The sequence below is a fragment of the Sebastes fasciatus genome, chromosome 14, assembly GCF_043250625.1.
Source record: "Sebastes fasciatus isolate fSebFas1 chromosome 14, fSebFas1.pri, whole genome shotgun sequence".
Taxonomy (NCBI): domain Eukaryota; kingdom Metazoa; phylum Chordata; class Actinopteri; order Perciformes; family Sebastidae; genus Sebastes; species Sebastes fasciatus.
In genome coordinates this window covers 18268590-18293738 of record NC_133808.1, presented here as the reverse complement: position 1 = coordinate 18293738, position 25149 = coordinate 18268590, and the positions used below count along the sequence as shown (strand labels likewise).

At 41.1% G+C, this 25149-nt stretch overlaps 1 protein-coding gene across 12 annotated transcripts in view; it reads right to left on the bottom strand.

Moving 5' to 3' along the window:
* The window catches only part of LOC141782755 (bromodomain adjacent to zinc finger domain protein 2B-like), a 56691-nt gene that overhangs the window by 2901 nt on the left and 28641 nt on the right, over nucleotides 1–25149 (bottom strand). For 2 of the 12 annotated variants that reach the window (XM_074659431.1, XM_074659432.1), the window contains exons 3-36: nucleotides 22075–22224; nucleotides 19577–19762; nucleotides 18231–18362; nucleotides 17837–18030; nucleotides 17507–17713; nucleotides 16573–17205; nucleotides 15873–15934; nucleotides 15310–15770; nucleotides 14866–15162; nucleotides 13915–13975; nucleotides 12682–12790; nucleotides 12381–12482; nucleotides 11739–11949; nucleotides 11157–11249; nucleotides 11011–11072; nucleotides 10647–10712; nucleotides 9690–9755; nucleotides 9258–9302; nucleotides 8965–8991; nucleotides 7356–7421; nucleotides 7022–7162; nucleotides 6186–6440; nucleotides 5254–5477; nucleotides 4735–4809; nucleotides 4344–4578; nucleotides 4171–4233; nucleotides 3925–4069; nucleotides 3150–3811; nucleotides 2728–2998; nucleotides 2430–2585; nucleotides 2179–2333; nucleotides 981–1186; nucleotides 646–781; nucleotides 37–183 (exon numbers count right to left, since the gene is read on the bottom strand). In XM_074659431.1, coding sequence (XP_074515532.1) covers nucleotides 37–183; nucleotides 646–781; nucleotides 981–1186; nucleotides 2179–2333; nucleotides 2430–2585; nucleotides 2728–2998; nucleotides 3150–3811; nucleotides 3925–4069; nucleotides 4171–4233; nucleotides 4344–4578; nucleotides 4735–4809; nucleotides 5254–5477; nucleotides 6186–6440; nucleotides 7022–7162; nucleotides 7356–7421; nucleotides 8965–8991; nucleotides 9258–9302; nucleotides 9690–9755; nucleotides 10647–10712; nucleotides 11011–11072; nucleotides 11157–11249; nucleotides 11739–11949; nucleotides 12381–12482; nucleotides 12682–12790; nucleotides 13915–13975; nucleotides 14866–15162; nucleotides 15310–15770; nucleotides 15873–15934; nucleotides 16573–17205; nucleotides 17507–17713; nucleotides 17837–18030; nucleotides 18231–18362; nucleotides 19577–19762; nucleotides 22075–22222 — 6099 coding nt within the window. In that variant the 5' untranslated portion in view covers nucleotides 22223–22224. Of the gene's footprint in view, nucleotides 1–36; nucleotides 184–645; nucleotides 782–980; nucleotides 1187–2178; nucleotides 2334–2429; nucleotides 2586–2727; nucleotides 2999–3149; nucleotides 3812–3924; nucleotides 4070–4170; nucleotides 4234–4343; nucleotides 4579–4734; nucleotides 4810–5253; nucleotides 5478–6185; nucleotides 6441–7021; nucleotides 7163–7355; nucleotides 7422–8964; nucleotides 8992–9257; nucleotides 9303–9689; nucleotides 9756–10646; nucleotides 10713–11010; nucleotides 11073–11156; nucleotides 11250–11738; nucleotides 11950–12380; nucleotides 12483–12681; nucleotides 12791–13914; nucleotides 13976–14865; nucleotides 15163–15309; nucleotides 15935–16572; nucleotides 17206–17506; nucleotides 17714–17836; nucleotides 18031–18230; nucleotides 18363–19576; nucleotides 19763–22074; nucleotides 22225–25149 lie in introns of all 12 variants that reach the window. The other 10 variants (XM_074659438.1, XM_074659440.1, XM_074659435.1 and 7 more) reach the window with 10 other exon arrangements.

Here is a 25149-nt window from a genome sequence, read left to right as displayed (position 1 = left end):
AATAGTGGAATAAACGCTCGGGGCATGCTGGTGTACCTTCGCTACACAAGAGGGACAAAACCAGTCCCCGTCAGGTACTGTAGTGATCTTGGGTTTCTGGCAGTAAGTGTGGCAGCCTTTGTCACAGCCATCACAAAGTAAGAGCAGCTCTTCATTATCCCCCTTTTGACAGAGCTGACAATGCTGGAAACACCAAATATATGTAGTTGTGAGTTCAAACTGAGATACATCACTATGAAAACTAGTGATTTGTACAATTCTGTGCGACCAGGCACTTTGAATGATGTTGATTTGTTACTGATTGTGCTATTATTTCATATTGTTGTTGCCTGGTGATGATGTATTGTAAATTCCCTTCCCTTTCTTTTCACCTTTTTGCCTCACAAACCCCATTTTAAGGAACACAAGCTGTGCAGATGTATTGTGTTATCTTTGATTGCTTTGAAGATGTGTATGTACTTAAACAGTACAGTACTATTTATATTTAATATTTCATAAAATGGAATGAGAATCAATGCAGCCTTAAAGACCGACGTTTACAAAGAGGGACTTCTTAAGTGAGAGCTATTAAATTGGTGCTTAAATTTATGTATGATGAAATGATATAAACAAATCTGTGATTATGAGAGAGAGAGTGTCACTAACCACTTTCATGATGGATCGTTCCCAGGCGATGGATTTCTGCAGCTGCTGAATGCAGAGTGACAGCTGAGCTGAGCTGCGGACTTCACCGAGGGCTTTGCGCCAGAACCTCATCCCCGGGGCCACCTCCTCCTCACTGCTTTGAGGACACAGAAAGTGAGACTGCAGTATAACTGTACAACAACCACATATACAGTCCGCAACATTATCACACTGAATGATAACAGCCTTTAACCCTTCACTGTCACCACTAGAGGATGGTGCAGGAGCAGGTACAGTGACATTATCCAGGCTGATCTGAAAGGTTGTACTTAAGGGGTTCTCTCCTCTCTGGGTACCTTCGCTCGATGTTCCTCTCCAACTCTGCCAGCCTGATGACGGCAATATCAAGAGGATTGTCGGACTGCCGCATCACGGTGCCAGGAAGTTCCTCCTGGCTGGTTTCTCTCTGTACTTTCTTCTCTGGAGCAGGGGAAGAGAAGAGCTTGTGCTCGTGATAGACCAGATCCTCCCTCTCTGACTGGGGCTCAGAATGCATCCAGCCCTGAGGGAGACAACGTCACATTTGATGACACAGTAATTAACATCAAGACAAAGTGAGGACACGGGACAAGGACAAGCACATATTGGATAATTACTCATGAAAATGAATTTGGATAAAAAAAGTGGTTTGTTAAAGGGATAGTTTGGGTGTTTTGAAGTGGAGTTGTATGAGGTATTTATCCATAGTCAGTGTATTACCTACAGTAGGTGACGGTCGGCATGCCCCCAGCTTGGAGAGGCAGACAGGAGTTACCGCACGGAACCAAACAATGTACTGTTGTGGACGGGGCCGGCAGCAAAACGTATTTTAGCCACCTAAAAGAAAGACTCACCTAAAAAAAAATCAAAATCAGTTTAAGTGTACGCTATATTTAGAATATTTTACGCTGGTTTACCTCGTCCTCAGACGGATATACAGTCTATGTTTCCGACGGGGAACTGAAGCCGTTGTCTTTGCTCTTGCTAAAGCCACCAGACTCCATTAAATAAAACAGTAATTTTACTTTGCAGAACACGTGGATTGCTGGTCTACCGCTGCCTCGATCGGTTAGTTCATTTGTGTTATTATGTAACTTTGGTTAGTTTGGATTCACCAAAGTCACACATTGTTCAAACAACCTAACCGATCGAGGCAGCGGTAGACGAGCAACCCCTGTGTCGAGAGCATAGATGATTACAACTGCTTCAGTTCTCCATCGGAAAGGGCTGTCTGACGGCAAGGTAAAGCAGTGAATATACTCTAAATGTAGCGTACACTTCAACTGATATTCATTTCTTTTTGGAAGGTCTTTCTTTTAAGTGGCTAAAATACATTTTGCTGCTGGCCCCGTCCTGCTTCTCCAACCTGGGGGCGTGCCGACCGTCATCTACTGTAGGTAATACACTGACTATGGATAAGTACATCATACAACCCCACTTCAAAACAGCCAAACTATCCCTTTAACTATATGAGCTGCATGACGACAAAAGACTAGGATGCTCATTTTCCTGTACCTTGACCTGCAGGCTGGCCGAGATGACTTTCCTCTCTAGAGCCTCGACCTGCTGCAGTAGGCTGATGTCCACCTCCATGGCCTGCTCCTCAACACACCAACTCTCCATCGTCTCCTCACTCACCTCCTGCTTCTCCAGCTCTGCCACATCCATTGCTGCCACCACAGACACAAAAGGCCAAATAATATTTTTATATCACTGCATGTCTGTTGACTCTTGACGTAAAGAGAGCAGAGGAAATGTGGACCAACCATCTTTGCTGTTGGCACAGAGCTGGGTCGTATACTCCATATGCTTTTGGATCTGTTTCTGCAAGGCCTTCTCTCTGATGCCTCGGCTATGGAAGGCCCTGACCAGACTGTGCAGTTCCTCCATGTCTGCAACCCTCCACCAGCCACACAGCATCTCTGCCAACACACACACACACACACAAATTTAAAAACTATTGTCTCATAATTGTTCCATTTTTAGCAACATAGAGAAGTAAAACTGAGTGACAGTCTGTCAAGCATATTTAACTTGTGCGTGCTGGCAGTGAGCCATCCTTACCCTCGGGGATCGGCTGAGGACTAGGGTAGTCCTGAGTCTTGGCTACTTCCACAGCAGGGAATGAGGCACACTCGGACTTGTCACTCTGTTGCTCTGGGGTCTCACTCTTGTTGACAGAGTTGTTATTTGCCAGGAAGAGGACCCTGTTGCCATCGCCCTCGGCATGTTGGGAGGCCAGATCCAGCATGGGGGGTAGAGAAGCACCAGAGAAGGGCAGGCTGGGACTGCCGCACCGTGTCAGCCTGCTTTGATGAATGCCAGACTTCACTTGCTGAGGGGGAAAATAGACACACTTTAAATTATGATCAGACGTTACTTCCACATGCATAATGTATAAGGCAATACAGTGGTGGCAAGTGTGTTCTAAAAAAGCACAGCGTGATGTAAAATAATTGTGACTGAGATTATTGTTAACAACCAACCTGAAGGACAGACGGCTGCATGTTATTGATCCCAGCGGGAGCACTGGAACTGGCTGTAGCTAGGGGATTAGGGGAGAGGGAGGAGGGGGATTTGGTGCCGAAGGTCTGTTGCGGAGAGGAGGAGGCTGGAGGGCTGGAGTCGGATGTGAACGAGGACTCGTCGCAAGGAGAGCGAGGCAGCAGGCTAAACCACTGGTTGCTCTTTTCCATCAGCATCTTGGAGAGCTGGTCCTCGTGAAGGATAGACTGAGGGCTGCAGGTTATCCAGGGACTACTTCTGAGCTGGTGGGCACTAAGCAGAGACAGCACTGAAGAATCTGTTTTATCTGTCAGTCCCTGCTGAGTAGTGGCTGTCTGAGAGGTGGGATATGAGGGGTAAGATGCAGTGGTATGGACTTTAGCAGAACGACTGTTGAATGAATCTTGAGCCATTTTGGCTACTTCGAGAAGTTTGCTGAGCTTCGAGAAGGAGCCGGGTTTCTGGAGGAAGAGATTGAGACTGTCTTTGTCCTGCTGGCTCTCTGGTGTGGATGTGTCGCCGTCTGTGCTCTGTGCTGGGCTACTGACAACTGGCTTCTTTGTCTCTTCCTGCTGCTCTTCTTTTACCCTGATCACCTGAGCAGTCCACTGCCTTTTCTTCTCTTTCTCCGCCTCTTCAGAACCTGAGTAACATGAAAAGGTAACGTCAGATCAGGCAAAGTGCAAACTTCTATTCCGTAATGGTGAACAAGGACAAAAGTGAACAAAATAGGAGTTATCAGTTTTGGTTTTGCACCTTCGCAGCTCTCCATGCCTTCCACGAAAACGCCACTACACTGCGGAAAGACCCAGTAACGTCTCTTGTAGCGGTCCTGTCCAATCGTCATGGAGCGCAGCGAGTGAGACGAGGCAAATAACTTCTGTCTGATCTGACTCTGTTGCTAAAGAGACAGAAAAGTGCAGCAGGTTGAACCATGAAGTATTAAATTAATTTAAGAGCTGATCCTGAGAAAAAAAAAAAGTCTCACAAGGTTTAATTTACCTTGTATGTTTTCTCTATCTGTTTCTCCAGCTCCTCCATGCTGGCTGAGTGTACACTGTCGTCCTAGATGAAGAGATCTCATTAGTGTGAGGCCAGTGGACCGGCTGACATTTACTACAACAAACACTGATTTAAGCCGCTAGCTCCAGTAAAAGCATCATGCTGTCACTGACCTCCTCTTCACATATCTCTGCTTTCTTCCCCTTCTTTCCCCCTGATTCTTCTTCCTCATCGTCGTCGTCATCTCCTTGGTCTTCACTGTCGTCATCCTCGTCCTCTTCCTCCTCGCTGTCCCCTTCTTTCCTCTTGCATTTGTTTCTGGCGGTGGGGGTGACAAAGGCGTGGCTGTCCTCTCCCCCGACACCGCTGTCTCTCTTCCCGGTCTTCTTGGCATGGATGCTCCTCAGTCTTTGAAGGCAAAATGGACAATCAGCTTGTAGAGTACACGTTCATACGCAAAGTTGAGAAATCCAGATTGTTTCAGCATCACCTCATCTCATTCAGAAAAATGTTCAAGTGTAAGCACAGTCTTCCAATAACAGCTTAGATGATGTGTATACTCACTTGCGAAGTTTTCCCTCGACAACCCACTTATCCTTCCTCAGGTTGGTCATGTGATCGATGTTTTTGTCGATCTCACTGCAAAGTATCAGACGATATTGACACAAGTGTTTCTGTGACCTTTTTTGTATAATAAAAAGAGCACAATGCCTTTGCGCCACACATCTGTGTGCACCAGATGTGTTTCCACTACTAATGAAAAATGTACGTGTTTTGATGCAACATAGTGAAACTGTCCATCAGACCTCAATTTGGCTTATTCCTTTTGGTACTTCTGTTATTCCATTTAAATTGAAGCCTCCATGAATAAAGCAAGCCAATACTTTCAACTCTCAGGCACAGAGATGAACTTGTTTGCTTCAGGCACATAAGGAACACTTGTTTATACAGACTTAGAATGACCAGGGTTTATTTTAGTGGTAGTTTAGTACATTAACAGTACTGCCCCACAAAACTTTGCTTTGTTTGATAAATAGCAAAATCAAAGACAAAATGACTGTCAGAAGGAGACAGGACCCTCACCTGATCACAGCCTTGCTGCAGCAGAGCTCATCAACCAGGAATACTAGCATGGAGGCCTTCTGTAACGGGTTGTGGGCCTGAAACGCCTTGGTCCTGAGGCTGAGGGCCAGAGCAATCAGCTCCGTCTGCTCACAGTGACCCTCCATGTAGATCTGCAGGATCTCGGACACGTTGTCTCGGTTGATCCTCACATTAGTCAGGTGGTCCCCCAAGGCGGTCTTATTCTGATAGAAATAGGGTTAAACAGTTTAGTGGTGTTAAAACAAACAAATGCTTTATTTTTTTGATTACCATCTAAGTTAAAACCAGAATGTCTTTTTATATACTGTAACCCATGAGAGCAGGGAACGGGTGAAGGGTATAGCCCCTAAGAGCGCGATGAGAGTAAAACACTGTCCTTTTGAGCAATTATCACCTCAGCTTTAAGTGACCACTGGGATGTGTCTGGGACACATTTAGGATGTGCGGATTAATATGAAACATGATGTTTAAGTTGACAGTCTTGCTATTTCTTGTCCTTGTTTGCACATCTTGCTAAATGTATACAGCCTGCGATAGCCTCTTAATATGAAGAGATGTAATAATGCATTCTAATGTAAAGACATGGTTACACCCTACAGCACAGCATGGACAAATGGCTTTGGGGAATGCATTAAAATGATGGCTTAAAATGTATCTAACAGCTCTAAACACTGATACCCTCCTAAACGCACTCTTCATTTAGCTGCAGAGCCTGAGCACTGATGAATCCTAACGTGTGTGTTGTGATTAGTTAGCTCGTAAAGAAACAGCCCACTGCCAATGTTTCCTCATGTATATTAGCCTATATTGTCAGAGCAATCAGATCTTTCTTTCTGCATGTATGTATGTGTGCGCATACACATGTAAATTACAGTACAGAAACAATCTACAGTTCAACAGCAGACTCTCACCTTGTGACCTGCAGGTATACCAGGATCACGGACAGCTGCAGAGAGCATGCTCACCAGCAGGTCCTGCACTTTTCCCATACTGTCCCCAGTGTTGAGCAACCCCTCTTGAAGATCACTTAGGTTGAGCGTGTTTGGATTTATGTCTAACCTCAGGACCTTCCCAAAGCTGCGCAGAAACTGTAGCACCATCAGGCAGTCAGAGAAGGTACTTCCCGGTAACACCAGACCAGGGATCCGGGACAACTCTGGAAGTGGCTGGAAGGAAACAAAAACAAAATATGTATTATTTATCATCTATCAACAATTTGTATGTAGTTCCTGTACACAAATAATCCACATTTAGACAATTACAAATTAGCCTGTGTGAGAAAAGTGTTTGAAAAGATCTTAAAGACCAAGTTAACATTTCTTACATGCTGATGTTACTTGTTTGAGACTAGTTTGTCTGTCAAGTCCCGTTAAAGAAATCTTATTATAAGTATCAGTAATATTCTGGTTGGTGTTATGGCATCAGTAGCCACTTGGTGGCAGTATTTTGACCTACACCTGCTTTCTTTTTAATCATTTCCAGATGCTTTCAGTGATATTACACATCTATTTTGGTAGATCTGATAGTGAAACAATGAAACCATGAATTTGTCAAAAAGCATTTCTAATCTTCATGCCTATAGCTCCTACAGTGATTATACTGATTGATTTCCTTGTCACAAAAATCCCCGTGCTTGTGGAAAATCCAATTTTTTCCACACACATCTACTCCACAGATGGAGACTATCCATGGTGACATACTTGGACTCTTATTTTCATCTGCCAGCATCGCCACAGTGTGTGAATACCTTATGATCTGCTAAACACATGTCTTCATTTGGCTTCTTCAGCTCTTTCGCTTTTTCCAGTTCCAGTCTCCTGAGCTCCAGTTTCCTCTCCTTGTTTAACCGTTTCTCATCCTTCTTCTCTTTCTTCAGACGCTCTTTCTCCTACAGCCAAGAGAACGTGTTATTGACACCGCTGCAGACTATTGTGCTCAGAACTACAGAGGGTGGAAAACACAAACTATGACCCCAATTACCACACTGTTGAATCATCAAAAAATTTACTAAGGGAAATAAAATAAAATAAAACAGTAGCAGAACACAGGAGCGGGATGTGAGCAGATCAGGTGTTACCCACCTCTGCCTTCTTGCGGGCGTCCACAGCCTTCATGAGCATCATGTGCTGCCTGCGTCTTTCCCTCTCCTGGCAGAGCACAGACAAATAAGTTTCTTTTCTATTCACAGCTTCTGCTATGTTTTTTTGAAGATTTAAGGGCTCATATATGCAATACACAGTAAGAACACCCAAGTACATGCACAGCAGAAGAAACACAGATCACCATTTGTCACAATCATCAAACAATCAAAACGTTGCACATTGCACTGTAGTTAAAGTTTAAAAAAACACATAACAGTCAAACCAAATGGAACACAATGATAGACGAAGCGACATCGCGGGTAGTGATGCACACATAAAGCACAAGTTAGAAACAGACATTATTAATCTGAGCATGTCTGCGAGAAGCATACTGAAAGATACAGGCCAAGAGGTTTATAACTATAAGCAGCAAATATTAAGTGTTACAGTGACAAGCAAAGCACATTATTTAAAATCAAGTTATGGAGAATGTCATATGAAACTATCCTCGAGATTAAATTTGAATGGTTATATTCTAACTCTTTATTTACAGTGAAAACTAAACTATGGAGTTCTACCACAAGAGTTATTAGCTTAATATTATATATGCAGAGCTGGTTACAGTCTGGGGAGATTGAGTTGTCACCCCTTACAGTGAGGGAAGTTAAGTTTGGTGTCGAAAACAGGAACTTGGACTTTATTCTCAATATTGTGTTATTATTGGGGAAGTTTTTATATACACAAATATAGATACTTTAAGACTAAACCCATTTTGAATCATAGGAAGAACGAGTTAAAACTCGTATTTAAATCACTGAAACTTATTAAAGACAAGTTTTTTTCATTACTTGATAGCTTTAAGATAATTTGAGATAATAATAATAATAATAATAATAATAATATAATCATTATTATTAGATAATAATTATTTTTTTGTTTTTTATTTATTTGTGTATTTTTATTTTAGTTTTATTTTTGTCATTTTTGTATCTGATTTGATTGAGATCTTGCTCAACTTGAAACAGAGGATTATTTGACGAATGAGACATTTAAAAGAGGCCTAGTTTGTTTGTACTGTCTTTCTCAATAATAATAAAAATACAGTATGGAGTCCATCTATGCTATAATTGCCTCCCTTAATGACGCAAATGAACAACCAAGATAAAACATTTCAATCTCAAACGAGGAAAAACAAGAATTTTGTTTCCATTAACTCAGTGATATAAACCACTGGCAAGAATAAAAACGGTATATTGATTTTTCTAAGGTGATAGAATGGATTAGAAAGTTGCTCACACGCTTTAGAGTAAAAAGGATTTTGAGCACCTAAATGTAATCAATCCAAAAGGAAAACAATGTAATAGGTAGTTGGTGTGGTGTTGTGCTTTGCATCCTGTTATCCTGTTGTATTGGCCAGATAATGGATGTGTTTTCTTTGAGAGACAAACAGCGCAGACGTATGCAGCGCACTGTTCCGGAAAAGCCATGCAGAAGGATGGTAGTACGACTGCAGCCCATGCTACACTTTACGCATTGCTATGATGGCAGCCATTTATCACAACAAGTTCACAATATGTTGTTAAATGTACAGAAACAAACATACCCATACCATATCTAGTCTATGCCTCTCCAACTCCTGGTAGAAAGAGTTGGCAAAGTATTAAGAAATAGAAAATCACACAGAGAATCAATGCAAGAAAAATCAAACCGTTGGTAAGCTCAAATAAAAAATACACCAAAGAGAACCCCAAAGCATAATTTGACAGAATATATTGTTCAAAATAATTACTTTAGGCTACAGAAAATGATCATTAGTTAGATATTATCTCCACGACATTCAGTTTAAACACAGAGTAAAAAAGGCTTCGTTATAATGTGGTTGTAGATAGTAAAAAAAACTACCTGGTGCTTCAGTATGACAGCTTGCAGTCTTCGTATCTCCTTCTCCTTTAAGAAAAAAGAAGTCAATTAGAAACTGAAACATACACAGACATTTACATAATTTCAAAAGGGAAACAAATATTGAACAACATCATGTTAAAGTTCCAGGCCTCTAGACTTTATTCGCTGAAACACTTTCATAGATACATGTAGAACGCAAGGAGATGATACAACCGGTTTTTATCAAAGTGATTAACCAAGGAAGGGAAATTTCTTTTGCACTGACAAGCAGCAAAATGGAGCAAAATCATTAAACTGTAGACAAGCAGGGGCAAAAGATTGTGTGTCATGGGCATGAGGGAAATGTGTGGGAGCAGGCTGACTTATGTTGTAAGCAGTTTAAGACTAGAAGCAACAGTTCATTTACATAAACCGTTTGTCCATCTTACTCACCTTGTTTCGCTTCTCAGCCTCCAATATTTTGGCATTGGCTGCTTCCTCTTTCTTCCTTCTTTTTGCCTGTACGTGCAAAGGTCATGCAACAGAAGCAATAGATAGACTAATTTAAAACAGAACATACACCACTGGAAAGCTTTGAATACATAAATATTTGATTGGGGCAGCACACTTGAGTAATGCAAATTAAATTAAGATAATTTCCTTAATTAAAATCATCAAGTGAAAGTAATAAAGGACTAGGAAAATAATCTTAAAAAATACAATAAATCAGGTTATAAAAATATATATATGAATTAAGTGTTGTACTTAATATTATGTTTAAATTTGGTATGTGTTTGCTGGATTGTTTTTTTTTAATCTGTTAATGCCGTCAATGGAAAATATCCCACAGAAAGCTAAATAGAGTCAGTGTCTCACTGATAAAGTCACATCTAACATATTGAAATCTTGAGCAATGAGATGATTATGTCCTCCCATTAACACCGAAAGACAAAATGGCTGCAGTTAATATGAAACACCAGCAGGCAGTGAGAATAAATTAAGCAAAATTTCTATCAGTAATTATAGCCACAACGAAATCCTGTTAAGAGCTGCTTGCCAAGCGTGTCAACTGAAATTTGATTTATAAAAGCTAAAATACTTCACAGCTTCTATTAGTGAGAGAATGCAAAATAGGTATTTCACCTAGCCATGGTAAACTCTGGGCCACCTCTTACTTAATGAAATACTGTATTTTGTATTAAGCTCCATCACGGTCTGAGGAGATTTTCATATTCAATGGCACTTTTGCAAAAAACCAATTAGGCATTAGTCACATGCACTCACCAGATGTGACTAAAAGTGGGGCCACATAATTTAGGAATAGCCTTTGGTTGGTTTTTTTTTAAAAATCCTATCAACAGCAGAAAGGAAGTGTTTTAGAATGTTTCTGCAATAACTTTCAGGACGAACCTCGAGAATTTGCTGTGCACGGACTTCTTTCTCCATACGAATTTGCTGAATGCGCTTGATCTTCTCCTGGTAAAAGGATGAGGGCAAGATCAAATGAATTAACTGTTAAGTCATGCATGTTATAGAGTGGCGGGGGGGAGGAGCGGGATTGTGGGGGGTGAAGAAGTACAGTGGGTCTATGCAGATGAGAAAGGTGCAGCATTTAGAAGGATAGCAACTTCCTTGTAGAATTTCAAAAGCAATTCAACTGAGCTTAAAACCTTTTTTTACCTTAGAGCACACTAATATGAACAGAGCCGCTTGCAGATGGTTGTGAAAGCTTTGCACGGAAAATTAAACAATGCATGCAAAGGAAAGTCCTTACTTGCTGTTTAAGAATCTTCATCTGCTCCCTCTTTTTCCGCCTCTCCTCTGCAGCCATTATTGCTGCAAGACACAAACAAATTAGGCGTGCACACAGCGTTATGATGTAGTGTTAGAGAAGAGTGCGACTAGAGAGTTGCTGTTTACCTCGTTGCTTCCTCGCCTCTTTGGCTGCTTGCGCCATGGCCTGCTTCTCAAGTTTCCTCATCATTTTGATCTGAGCTGCCTGTCGAGCTATTTCTGCAACATGATGAAATGTGTTACTGAAATCACAAACCTTAAACGAAAAAGTGACTCACGGAGTCAATTTTTTTTTATTTTACAATTCCCCATATCCCTCTTAACAACCTCCAGAGAAAGTAACTGGAGTTTTTGCAACGAGCTACTGTGTTTATGTGCAATAATGACAATATGGCCTATTGAGAAATCAATATAGCTGCCTCTTCTAAGATGTTTTTTTCATCATGTGTGAATCTGGAGAGAATTCCCCTTACAGCTTGATTTTGACGAAATGACACCAAAACATTCACCACTGATATTTTAGATTGTTGTAAAATGATGAACATGAGCAGGAAATATAATAAAGGGATCAATGTATGCCCAGTCAGCTCCATATCCTTACAAAAAAGATAAATGAACCAAACAAAAAAAGTAAAAATAACTGATACAACTTCTAGTTGTGTTGATTTTCTCTTGACCAGGTGACAGTTTTCTAAAATGTAAACTGACCTTGAGCCTCCAGTTTGCGTAGCAGCTTCGCATCACTGACATCTTGGAAGTTATTTTCACCAAAATTAAGAGGATGAGGCTCCCACCGTCTGGCCCCAGTGCCGTCACCCATCGGCTGGCGCTCAGACTGCGTGCAACGGCTGCGCCTCCCATCCATCGCTATGATACTGGGAGCGATCTCCTCCTCCGCCAGCAAGAACCACTGTAAACCCTGAGTTATCAGATGGAAAAGAAAGACGGATTAAAACCAATAAACCAACCAAACAATTAGCTAGACTGATTATCTACCCATTGCTTTAATCTATGGATTTTCATGCTGACTGGCGTAACTACTTAAAGCTACAGCGTTGAGGCTGTGTAGGGAATACACAACATGCCTCAAAATACATAAATTTTTTGTACTTTTCCTGCATTTAGACAACAGCAGACTATTCTTCATGCTTAAAACATAATTTAAATAGGGTTGTAAATCGATTAATGGCATGGCATGACCACAATAATAGATTTAAACATAGAGTATATTACATTATATATGATTTTAATTTTCCATCTATGATTAAATTACAGATTTTTTTTTAATGTCAGCATCTTTCAGTGATGAAAACTAAATATGAAACACAAAAAGAAGTAGAAGCATTTTACCTCTGGTCCTTCTCTGGCTTCATAGAAGTCACCAACTTTGATTTTTGTACTGAAGCTGAAATTATCCCGGGAGATTTCAGTTATTCCATTCCTGAGTAAGTACTGCAGGCAAAAGAATAATGCATATCAATTAAAGCAGTTCATTTCAGCCATATAAGCTGGTCAATCCCCACATGCGTCATCATTTCCCACCTGAGGGCAATTACATGATGCTACTGTATACTGATGCAGTGAGCATGTGCAACCATTTAAGGCTTTAAAGATACCTTCAATAAAATAAAGCTAAACATTGTAGATTTACCTTCATTACATCAGGATACTGACGCAGCTTCTTCCCACATGGAGCAAAGTAAGCCACCTCTCCTTGTAGACGTCCTGCCACACTCCTGATACGGGTCTCTCTCTGCCACCTGAGGAGCAAAGAAATTGTAAAAATAGTACACACAAGGTACCAAATGTCAGAATAATCGTCAATATTGGGACAGATAAAGCACACATCTTCCTCTTATTCACAACAGCAAGCAAACAAGGAGAGAGATTATGTAAATGATGTCTGGACAGCTGTGTAGTCTGTGGCCTTGTCGTCCTCTGACCCTTCCACTAATCACACTCCTAAATGGCCACGCGCCAAGTGGGGCTACCCCTCAGTTCCCATGAGCTCCGCTGGAGAGCAGCCATGGCTTACACAGCAGACGTGTAGGCTGTTATCCCACACAGAGCCAGGGCTGATATACAGTCTTGTGGCCTCTGTTTCCCGTGAACCTGCTGATGAAAAACATCCCCAGAAGATGAAAGGCACTCTGATCCAAGGCTGCAGAATTTGTGGGCAGGGAGCTGCTAATGTTGCATGTCTGTGTTGAGGCTGGATGCAATTAACCCCTTGATGCTGAAGTGCTGGGCCTCATTTCATTTCCTGCCTACTGCTCAAGACTGGGGTTTTTTAAAGGCCCCTAAAAGGAAGGCAAGGATGTTTTCTTGTGGTCTACTCCTACTTGGCTCTTGATGAAGACGTCACTGTTCTCAAATCAGGAACTCTAGCGGTGCTTTTTACAGTAACATTTATAGTATTTACCCTGGGAAAATTGTTGCCTGGTTTCATATCCACACAGTGCCGAAACTACTGTACAGACGACAGATAAACATCTTGCTCGCAATGGCGTAATAACAGTACTTGTTGAGAGGATGGAGCGTTTCTTATTCATTCTTCTTACTGGAGTGAATGTGTCAACACTGAAAGTTTTCTTGATCAAAAATAAAGTTGTCTAAAACACACTTCATCGTCTGTTGTATGTGGCAAAATCCAGAGATATGATAATATTTGCCGCGGGTGATGATGTGTCTTAGCCTGCTCCACAAAGACTGCAGATGACCTTTTAGGAAAGGTCACTCGTCAGCCTTCAGTGAGCTGACATTTTACTACAACACCAATTGCATAAACACAAACAATGCAGGAAGTGTAACAGTAAGGACAAATGTGACATTGTCAGACCTTTATGTGTTTCTTTTAATGTGAAGTGCATGCACAATATCTCACCCGAACTCAAGAGGCAACCGCAAAACCCTCTCATCCGTTACTCTCCTCCTCTTCCCTGATCCTAGAAAACAGGAGAAATGACTCAGCGCTTTTCACAGGGGGGACGTGAGCAAATCCACAAACCTGCCATGTTTACAGATATATCCACCACACAAAATAAGGAAGGGGGCAGAACATTATTGCAAATATGAAACCTCAAACAAAAGAAGACCCTTCAGGGTCAGCAATACCCTTGTATGAATGGACATCAATGTCAAATATTAGACAAACAATATTAAGACCTTTTGACGCATAAGAGAAGTGGAAAACACAGGAACAGAGCTCGTAAAGCAACAAGACTCACCACTGCCATGACAGTTCAGTGGTTGTAGTATTAGCAGTGTAAAAGACAAAGATAAATTCCCTATTTTATAAATGTAAAATTGTATAAATGTTTCTTTAAGATCATCAAGAGTAATTCACGGCATACCACTGTGACAGGATTCTTCTATTGCTGCTACAAAATGGAAAAAAGAAATGAATGTTTTTCCATTATGGCAAGTCCAGCTCTGTTAGTAGCCTAATATGCTCCGTGACTCATCCAGTTTCAGATGTGTGAAGCATCTGCCTGGTTTATTAAAGCAAAAGCTGCTGGGTACCATCAAAACAATGACACAACCAATTTCTTCCAGAGAGCTCATTTTAATCTGGAACTATTGAGAGATGTGCATCCATGTTTCCATACTGGAAAAATAAGCGTCCCTTTTCCACTGAATAGTCAAAACAAGCAAAGCGAGTGGAGTAAAAATAAATACCATGCTGACTTCTGTCATGATCCTACTCTGCAATCTGAGTGAGTAATACTTTCCCAAAGCCTGAATCACACATTAAAGCATCTCTTTAAATTGTACAGTGAAGCTCTGTTGTAGGTCGTTGAGGTATTTGTTTTTTAAACAAACACAGATTTGTTACCTGTCTGTGTGGCAAACGTGAAGGGTGGCGATAGGGTGCTGTGGTTACTCAGCGCCCCTGAGCTGGTCACTGTGTTGGGGGTGAGCAGGCTACTAGGTAAACTAGGAGGCTTGATGATTTGCAGGTTAAGCAGGGAGCAGTTGGCTGAGAGGTTCGAGGAGGACTTGTGAGTAGACAAGGACGCTTTAGTGAGTTTCAGGGGAGTCCTCTCTGCATCGCTGTCTGCTTCGGTCTCACCGCGCTCCTTCACATCATCCTCAGAGCCATCAGAGTCGCTATCCAGATTGCTCTCCGACTCTGCAGGGGATTCCAGCGTGACACGGGGGAAAAAATTAATTCCTAATTAGCATTCTTGTCACAACTGAACCTCATCTAACGTCTTATATCTGCAATAACATGTTGTCATTTCCTTATTCAATTAAAGAAAGGTCTGTCTAATCTCACCTGACAGGCTACTGCCAGAATCTTCATCCTCAATATCATCTTCATTGTCTTCATCATCGTCATCGAAGTCATCTCCTAAAGAGTCGTCTGAGTCCTTGCTGCTGTGGATGTCAGACTCGCTGCCTCTGACCAAGTCTAAAGGTGGACAGGATGCGTTTGTTTTAGAGAGGCTCTTTCCTGCATGCAGAGGCTTGGGAGTGCTAGCCTTCCTTGGTCTGTGAGCAAGACCTGATGAGGCTGAAGATTTAAGTGGGGAAGCAGAGCTTCCGGACATCTCCTTAGTGCCAGTGCTCAGGTTGATAGGCATGGGATAGGGAGGGCTAGTGGCTACCAGGAGGGGTTTGCTACTGGGGGTGCTGGTCTGGCTGCGGGGTTTAGTGATGAGGGCCAAAGGGGCATCCTGAACTGCGTTGTGGATCGCTCCATTAAGGTGGTGGCTCAGGAACAGATTGGTGTCATTGCTGTGTGGGAGAGACAGTAAATGACTGCTCAACGTATAGGACGAATGTTTATGCTGTGTCAGCAACGATGAAGAGGATGCTGAATTTTTGTGACTTTTATACCAGTTCTGGCTCTTAGGTCGCAGAGAGAAAGTTTGCTTCGCGGAGTCCTTGGAGCGGAGGGGCTACACATGTAAAAATAAAAAAGAGAAGGGGAAACAAAGCAAAAAAAGAAAGTAATTACACAAACTGTCACTCACATTACATTATTGTGGGCTGTGAATGAAGGAATTTAAGGTGTAATAAGAGACAGGGACAATGAAGAGCAGGCTCAAGCCTGTCAACTGCAGTTAAGAAAAAAAGGCTGCTGTGGAAAAATATTTTCAAATTGTTTGGCTTAGTGCCATTGTGCGACTCTAGCTGTCATCTTGCATTTGTTGCTATTGTCATACTCAATCAAAAGCCTGTATTTAATGTACCACCATCATATGAATTAAAACCCTCTTGTTGCAGACTGCTACATTTTCCCTCCTTTTCAAAATAGCGACAATAACAGAGTCCTTTAAAAGAGACAGATTTCTCCTCTCCTGATAACAAACATCCCAAAGCGTAACAGAGCTAATTGCTTGTCAATTTTGTGAAGTATTCCCAATAGAGCTAAATGCGTTGTCACTTCTCGTCATGTAGCGGTCAGACTCACATGCAGTATAATAAAAGCCCTGATTTCATTACAGTAATTTATTTTTCTTGTACCTTAGGAGGATAAAAAAGAAAAAAGAAAAGCTGCTTTAACGCAGCAACGTGAATACAAAATACAACTCACCTGTTTCAATTTAAAACTCTTCAAGTGTAACGATCTTTCATCTGAAAGGTTTCCACTGCTCTCCTTCATGCTATCAACCAGCTGGGCGTGCTTCAGAGCGGGCATCAGGAATCTGGGTTTATGAGGAGCCTTTTGCGAGGCTAACAGTGTTGGTGGTCTGGGTAGAGAAAAGAGGAAGAGAGGCTTGGGTGAGGAACGCAGAGACGGGGGCTTTGGAGGGGAACAGAAAGCAGGATATTTGGGAGAGGAGGAGACCGAGCTATGCTTTGGTGAGGACAAATGTGAGGTGGAAGGATGTAAGTGTTTAGGTGAGTTGGAGAAGGAGAAGGGGTTGGTTGAGGACCTGGATGGCAGAGGAGAGGCCTCCCTGTGGGACGGTGCTAAAGGACTGTTGCCGGCTGCCATCCCGGTGGCCTGGATGACACTGATGTGCTGCTGGCCTTCCTCCTCTGCGGCCCCAGAGCTCTGGAGGAACAGCGCTGCGGACTGTGACAGGCCAGCGGGACGGGGAGAGGACTGCAGGCGGTACGGGGAAGTCAAAGGAATGGTGTCACGATGACTTTCTTGAGTTGTATTTCCATCAGCAGTGCAAGGTCTCTTCTTTTTACTCTCAGAAGTGTTCTGTGTCAGCCGCTGAGTAGGAGGATGAGGAAAAGACAGCATGTCATGTCAGCTCCTACTGAGAGAGCCTCACAGTGGCAGCTCTGTCAGCTAGCACATACATCCAGTTTGCCACCCACCACCTTGTCTATTTTTTGACAAACCAACTAACATTTACAGTACTTAACAGAGAGCAAGTTTGTCAGACAAAAGACCTTACAAAACAACTCATTTTACCAGACATTGTTTTACATTATTCTGAAAAGAAACTAAAAAGAAAAGTCTTTGTCGATGGTGTCCGCCAACGCAAACACCAAAAGTTCAAGACACCTACCTTGACTTTCCTTTTCAATGGACTGTCTTTTTCTGAATCAGAGTCCTCGCTGTCATTGCTCTGATCATCCTCATCTTCATCATTGTCCTCCTCCATGTCATCGGGATCACTGCTGCTCTCCTCACCATCACTGGAGGAGCTATCTGACAATGAACCCGAATGGCTGCCACTCATGCTGGAGGTCTCTAGTGGTCTTTTGTTGGGTTTCTAAATAATAATGAAAGTCCACATTTTTTTTAATCAAGTAAAAAAAAAATGAACAACAGAACAGTGAAGTGATTTTTCATGCAGCGTATTGTACTCAAGTGCTTCAGCAAAAACAGTGTTAACCTTTTCTTTTGTTTTCTGTGCAATGTTCTGGTGCAGGGTGCCCAGGTCCTGGCTGCTCTTTTGACTCCGACTACTGTTGGCTTTGGTTTTCTCCTTGTTTCCCTTTGTTGGAAATGAACTGGTGTTCACAGCAGAGTTCCCAGTAGGAGAAGAAGCACTCCTACCATTCACTGTTCCAATTGCGCCTACAGAAACTGGCATTGTGCATGTCTTTAGATGGATACTCGTGAGAACAACAAGCAATATGAGTTAAACACATTAGGAGGACAATGAGTCTCATAATGTTAACATTACTGTTTTAATGTTATACAAAAATATGTTTATGGAACGTCTCTGCTTTGCTTTAAACTACTACAACATGTATGACCTTAGGCAGGAGCTGGCTCTATTTTACCTGAGGAACGTGACTGGAAATGATTGGGATCGTGGCTTTTGAAGGTCGATGCAAATACAGGATGCAGACCCAGAAGAGGAGGGAAGAAGGCTGCAGCTCCTCTGGCATGTGCCTCAGATTGCCGCCACCAGTCTGGAGTAGGGGAGCGAGAGTTAGGCACAAATAGCCCACTTTATCTAGATATGCAGAGAATCCAATCTGCCAACATGTTATAAGAGCATGTTTTATCCAACCTGTCAACAGCACTAATCACTCAGTACAAAATATAGTTTTGCATTGATAACAACTGCATTCCACTGACTGTGATTTCATCCTGTTATATTGAGAGTTGAAAAGTTAAAGCAGAGGTCATCTGCGAGAATAGCTGCAAAGATTCACCTCATTTAATAGAAACGTCACAGCTGCAGCAGTTTCCCAAGAGCAGCATTCTTCCGAAACAGCATCTGCTTTCTAAAACCTCCATTTACTTTGTGCTGAGTGTCACGATATCACTTAAAAAGCATGCAATCGGAAATCACTGAGAATTTCTTTAATCATATTTTACATAGACACATGTCAAAATTTCATATTTTAGTTTGGAAGACTGAAAAGGGCTGAGAAAATAATGTAAACTTCTATTTCTGTTGCAGTGGAGTTGCACCTCCCCATTAGAAAAAGGATGACAACATAAGGTAAAGCTTACTGTTGCACGGTTGCATTTCATGGACAAGGTAAATACATAAAGACATACAATAAGCTATTGTCCTTACTAGACACAACCATGGATGATAATAATACATCCATGTATCTTATACACCAATGCGTGACGTATACAAATTGACGTTTGTACGGTTGATGAAACAGCTGTCCTGTTTCTTGCTTGATCCAGTTGGTTGCTCGGTCCAGTCAGTTGTTTGCTCTGTCTAGTCACTAGCTTGCTCTATCCAGTCAGTCAGTTGGTCAGTCAGTCGGCCGCTCGCTCGGTCCAGCCGGCCGCTCGCTCGGTCCAGTCGGCCGCTCGCTCGGTCCAGTCGGCCGCTCGCTTGTTGCTCTGTCCAGTCAGTTGTTCGTTCTGTCCAGTCGCTCGCTCGATCCAGTCGGTCTCTCGCTCTATCCAGTCAGTCGATCCAGTCACTCACTCGCTCGTCACTCTGTCTAGTCGGTCGCTCACTCTGTCCAGTCAGTCACTAGCACGCTACCTGTATGTTATCCTTGTTGAGTAAACAGACATTACTGTTTAAAAAAGATAAAGATATAATCCAAGAAGATCCAAAAAAGAATTTCCATGACAGACTTGAAAACTCTACCGTGAAGCAAATTTTCCACTTCACCTCCATTAATAATAAAAAGCCCACTGTATTACCTACCTGGAAATGTACCAAACTGGGAGTGAGCAGCCAAGGCAGACAATCCCAGACTTCCCAGGCCTCCAAACTCAGAACGTCCTGGACTTGACGTGTAGAGCCCAAAAGCTGGATGGCTGACCAAAGGAAAACCATTGGGAATGCCAGACATATTTGAACGTTCATCCCCGGTTACCTGGAGCAGATGGCCTGGAGAACAAAGGACAAAGTTCGAAGAATGCTTAAAATATAATCTATTGATTGATTAACATATTAATTTATCGTTATATTATTATATTATTTAATCTTGCTATCTAGAAAGACGGTCTATCCAGATATTTTATTTACATATACAGTACACAATAATGAATTTAACATATCATGGTTTCATTATTCATTTTTAAAATCATCAATTGTTAATACCATGATACCATTAAGGACCTCTTAAGACAATATTTTATGCTTTAAAAAAAAAAAGAGTAAAATTTGGCGTGATCTGTTCGAAACTGCTTCAGCAAATAAGAGACGCAGCCAGTCTGAGAATCTGTTCATAGTGATAATCATGAATGATTCAGGGTCTGGCACACCCACTCATATTTAAAAAATGAGAAAAAAAGAAACTAATCAAATTATGACTGGATTACCACTGTTTGACGTATAGAATAATGATTTCCACAAAAATAAATAAATTAAAAAAAGAAGTAAGGGAAAAAACGACACCTGCTGAAAGTACTCTAACATATAATAACTGTGCTTTTCCTTTTACAACAGCTAAGGGCAATATTTCCAGTGTTTATTACCAGGACTATTTCTATCAGAGAAACCAGTCCAGCCCTATTAATTAGATTAAATAGCTCATTTTCATGAAGAACCCAGAGCTGTGCAGGAATGAGCTTGATAAAGGCCGAGCTGATTTGTTCTGTGTAAATACAAAACTAACCAGGCTAAACAGTGTCTGATTCAATGTTGTCCCACTGTGGTGACAGGACGTTATCAGCTGTTCATCTGGGAAGGCAACTTTGGCTACGATTTGTTGATCAGTTTACTGACAAATTATTATTAACACCATCTGGCCAATGAGCTTTATATTTATTTGTCTGTTTATACATCAAACCCTAACCCCTAACAGTAATCTTACTAACTTAACTGAAACTGCCTTTGTAAAATTTGCTCCAATTCTCAGTGTATTTGAAAGCGAAGATAGAAACCCTAAAAACCATAAAGGCTTTATTCTTTAAGAGTCTGTTAAGGTTTAATCCTTAATGCACTCTTGCTGTACTGGAATTGCAAAACCTTTCTCTAACTTCTTTAAAATAACTAGGTCATACCTTTCCTCAGATGCCAATATGGAATCAGATATTTGTTCTTACTGGGTTAAATTCACAAGGAAACATGTTTCTTAGATACACTCACCTAGTTAAAGCAATTACAAAGCTTTTACGGGTATGAAAGCTTGAGTATAATCCTATTCAAAGGGGTGTTACCATCACTGGCCGTGTGGTATCTTTCTTCTACTTCCCACAGGGGATAAGAAATCTCTTAAAAGAACTCAATTTACTTGATAATCATAACAGCGATGTGACTACAGAGGTGCCAATGTGCTTTCAGCATTTAGTGTTCAGTCCAAAATAAATTATCTGGGAAATTTCTGTGCACGTTTGGTGTGGGGGTCTGAAAATGAATAATTTATGAGAATGTCTCTAATGTGTTCTTCATTGTGATAGCAACGGCAAAAAAAAAAAAACACTACTTTTTTGGGGCATCTTATCATGAAGGAAAAAAAATAATCACAAACCACGGTATGTAAATTTGCACATTATTTTGTGGTCAGGGGTAATCTGACAGCTTATGCATCACCGCTTCTCAATGCATAATGGCTTTGACCACAATTAGTATTCAGAGAAAACAAGGAGGATGTTGGCGGCTGCATGCACACTGTGAGGCTGACAGACATGTCAAATCACACAGGATAAACTGGAGCTAAAGGTTGTCAAAAGACATTCACAAGGGCGTACAAAGCTTTTTAATTGTGGGCATTCATTAATTCAACAGCCTTTCCGTTCCTATCAAAATTGTCTGCAACATGTTAAGACTGGGAGAAGGTGTCTTAAGCCCCCCTTATTGTTGCACAATTTTAATTTAGTGTTTGCCACAAAATTTAGCTGGACGTCTCCTCCAGATGGATTTGCCTCTTCCTAATTTTTTTTCTCTCAAAAGTTTGTGTGGAAGTGTAGTTATAAAGTGCATACTGATTGTAAAGTCAGTCAGAATGGTGCATTCATTTACATTTATTAATAGCTTGTGAATTTAAGGCTGTTTTGTTTTGTGACTATTAATGCTTTTTGAAGCACTGCACACTCAAACCTTAACCTACCTTGTCCCAAATGTGGGCAGAATGATAAGACATAATGACTTGAAACTAAATAACACATCAAAACAATTAACTGAGTCATCTTGTGCCTCGACTTTGTGCACATCTAAATAGTGTGTGCGAGAGTGTGTATGTGTTTGTGTACACGTACCACAGGTGGTGAGAGGGGAGCTGCGTGCAGGGCTAGGGGCCGTGGAGGGTGTCTGGGGTGGAGCAGGGGAGGAGCTGGCTGAAGAGGAGGCCATGTGAAGGGAGGACGGGGCCGATGACGGGGAGGCCAGCCGCTCTCCAAACTCCATATCTGTCAAACACAATCCAGTCAACACTTAGAGATGCAAGAGAAGAGAAAAAGAGAAGAAGGGGAGGGAAAAAAAAACCACTCATGCGACACACCCCACTGAGACCTTTCTCTGTGACACACATCTGAATTACCGTGAAAACAATACTGGATTTCAACCGCTGACGTCTCAATGTGTACGACATGCCTTTGTGAACATGTTGTCCACTATTACCGCAAACTACGCTGGCTGATAATTCAATGGCATTGTTTATTGACTTTAAGAGGTATTGTATTGGTACGATTAGTGCTGAAATGTTTAGTCGACGAATCGATCAACAGAAAAACATTTTTATTTTAAAACTATTTTAAATTTTTTAAAGACATTTATCAAGCAAAAATGACAAACATTTGATGCCTGGAGTTTCTTAAATGTTATGATGTGTTGCTTTTCTGTTTTATATTATTGTAAATTAAATATCTTATATCTCTAAACAAGCAATTTGAAGACGTCACCCTGGCCTCTGGCAATTCTGGCATTTTATTGAGTAAATAGTCAATCAATTAATTGTATAATAAAATAATATAATATTTAGTTAGACAATATATAAATATAAAAATCAACAATAAATTTAGTTGCATTAATGTAGTACATTGTAATTAAATACTATTAATGAATTTGGGGTTTTTGTTGTACACATTTAAAGAGTTTTGTCTCATGTAAAGCATAACAGAAAAACACAGTTCATCGCAATGAACATCAACAAGAGGATTTCATATGTGATTTTGCATTCTGTTGCCTTAATATTGAGTGATTGACTCACACGCACAATAAAACAAAGCTGAAAGTCCTATCAAAGGTCTTCACATCTCTTTAATGTAAAACTGTCTAATGAAGCAGCAAGCCAATCTTCTCTCTCTCTCTTAGGAACACATTTTCATTTATCCTTCCACAATCTTTACATCTAGCCCATACTGATGAATAAACAGGAGCTGTAATCATCGTCTCCACCATTTCCTCTGATGACTCTCAGACCACTGTTGTTCTGCCCATCGTCAAAATCATGCCACAGAAATTCTACTGAGCTCTTTAATCAGCCCCACATTTCCTGGATTTTCCATTATTTATGCCACTTCACATCCCCCTGATCACAAAAGCCCACATCTGAAATCCTCTTTAACGCACGTTTCCAGGTTGTGTTTTACAGGCTGCCTTTGTTATAGTGTTGTACATTACTCCAACAATTTCTCGATCTCCCTGGTGATCCTCCTCTGCACAAGAAAACAGGAGCAGCTGATTAATTTGAGGAGACAGAGCTACCCTCTGAATATCAAGTATCATCCCTCACCAGGAACAGCACTGATGAGACGTAGATGACATGAAAGCTGCAGCCATGCTTCACTGGAAAGGCCACCGTTTCCTGCGGTACCGTGAGTGTGTGCTGAACAAAGAACAAAAGGTGCTTTCATATTTATAAAGCAACATTAAAAAAAGGAAAATAAAAAAATCACTCAGTGTCATTTTGACCTTGCTGCATCACACTTCACCTGTCATTCAAAGATGTCCAGTGAAAATAATGAAAATCAAAAGCCTTTTTTCTGTGTATCAATTATGAATCGGTACAAATTAAATAAAATATTCAACAGGGTGGCAAAGATTCTGTCAAGGATTAAAGGTAAAATGTGCCACTAATAAATCATGCACACTAACTAAATGTTAGTGTTAATTTACTTCTTAATTTTACAGCAATATGCTGCAGATATGATCTCTTACTGTGCATAATCATTTTCCATCAATATGAGACCTGTGAAATGTCCGAGGTAGTCTTTCCTTTATACATTTTAAAAACAGATTTACAGTTGACTTCATTTGTCAAATCTAGTATCACAAACAAATAAAAAATATATGAGCAAAAAGCTAAACTACTCTGAAGGGAAAGACATCTACAAAAGCCCATCCCGACTTCATCACTAGAAATTAAAATTGGTTTAACAAGCAAATAAGCTTGAATTTATAGGCCGTAAACATAAAAACCACAGAGGCAGCAAGTACAGTATGCTGGGTATTTTATAATCTACATAAACATTTTAAATTAACTTGATGGATGTATGTGCACCATCTTGAGCTAATGTAAGCATGCGAGGTGAAAGACAAACAGCGCAGACATCTAAAAAACAGCAGGATGCAGGTCGTATGAAAGCACATGCATGCTAATATACCAGAGAGGAACAAATGACTCTGATTGAATGAATCAAAGTCATGTTCACATACAGTATATGACTCCATAAGCATAACACAGCTTGTCATCTGTCAATCATTTGAATGTAGGCTGAATAACACGACTATTCAAACACTGAGCATGCAACAACATTTTTCGTAAAAACAGCCCCACGTCTCCGGATGAAAGCGTATTCACATTTCTGTCAGGGTGAGAATCTTTTTCTGTATGGAGTGGTATAAAATGATGCACATTTTTCTGACACACAAACTGGCTTGTACGATAAAATAAGGCAGATCAAATAATGTTGAGTTAGTGGCTGGAATAAAATGTACTTTGCTTATTCCTACTCAAGGTCATGGGTAGCTGGAGCCTATCCCAGCATGCACTGGTACATCGAGCAGAAGGTACTAAAAATGCTTCATCAGATTGCCAGTCCATCACAGGTGTAAGGGCAAAAGAAAAGAGTATTTTAGGAGTCTCCGATCCCCTCGCATGTCTTTTCAATGTAAAGGGAAACTGAAACACCAACATGAGTCACATGTAAACTCGGGGAGACCAATCAAACTGCAAACTGAATGAGCCCAGGATCAAACACGGGAACTCTCCTGCTGGGAAGAGGCAGAGCTAACTAACTAATCCGACACGTTGCCTTAGATACAAAAATGGCTAACCAGAAATCTTACAGTTGGACTCAAAGCAAATGAAGTGTGTGTGAAGTGTTTTTCTT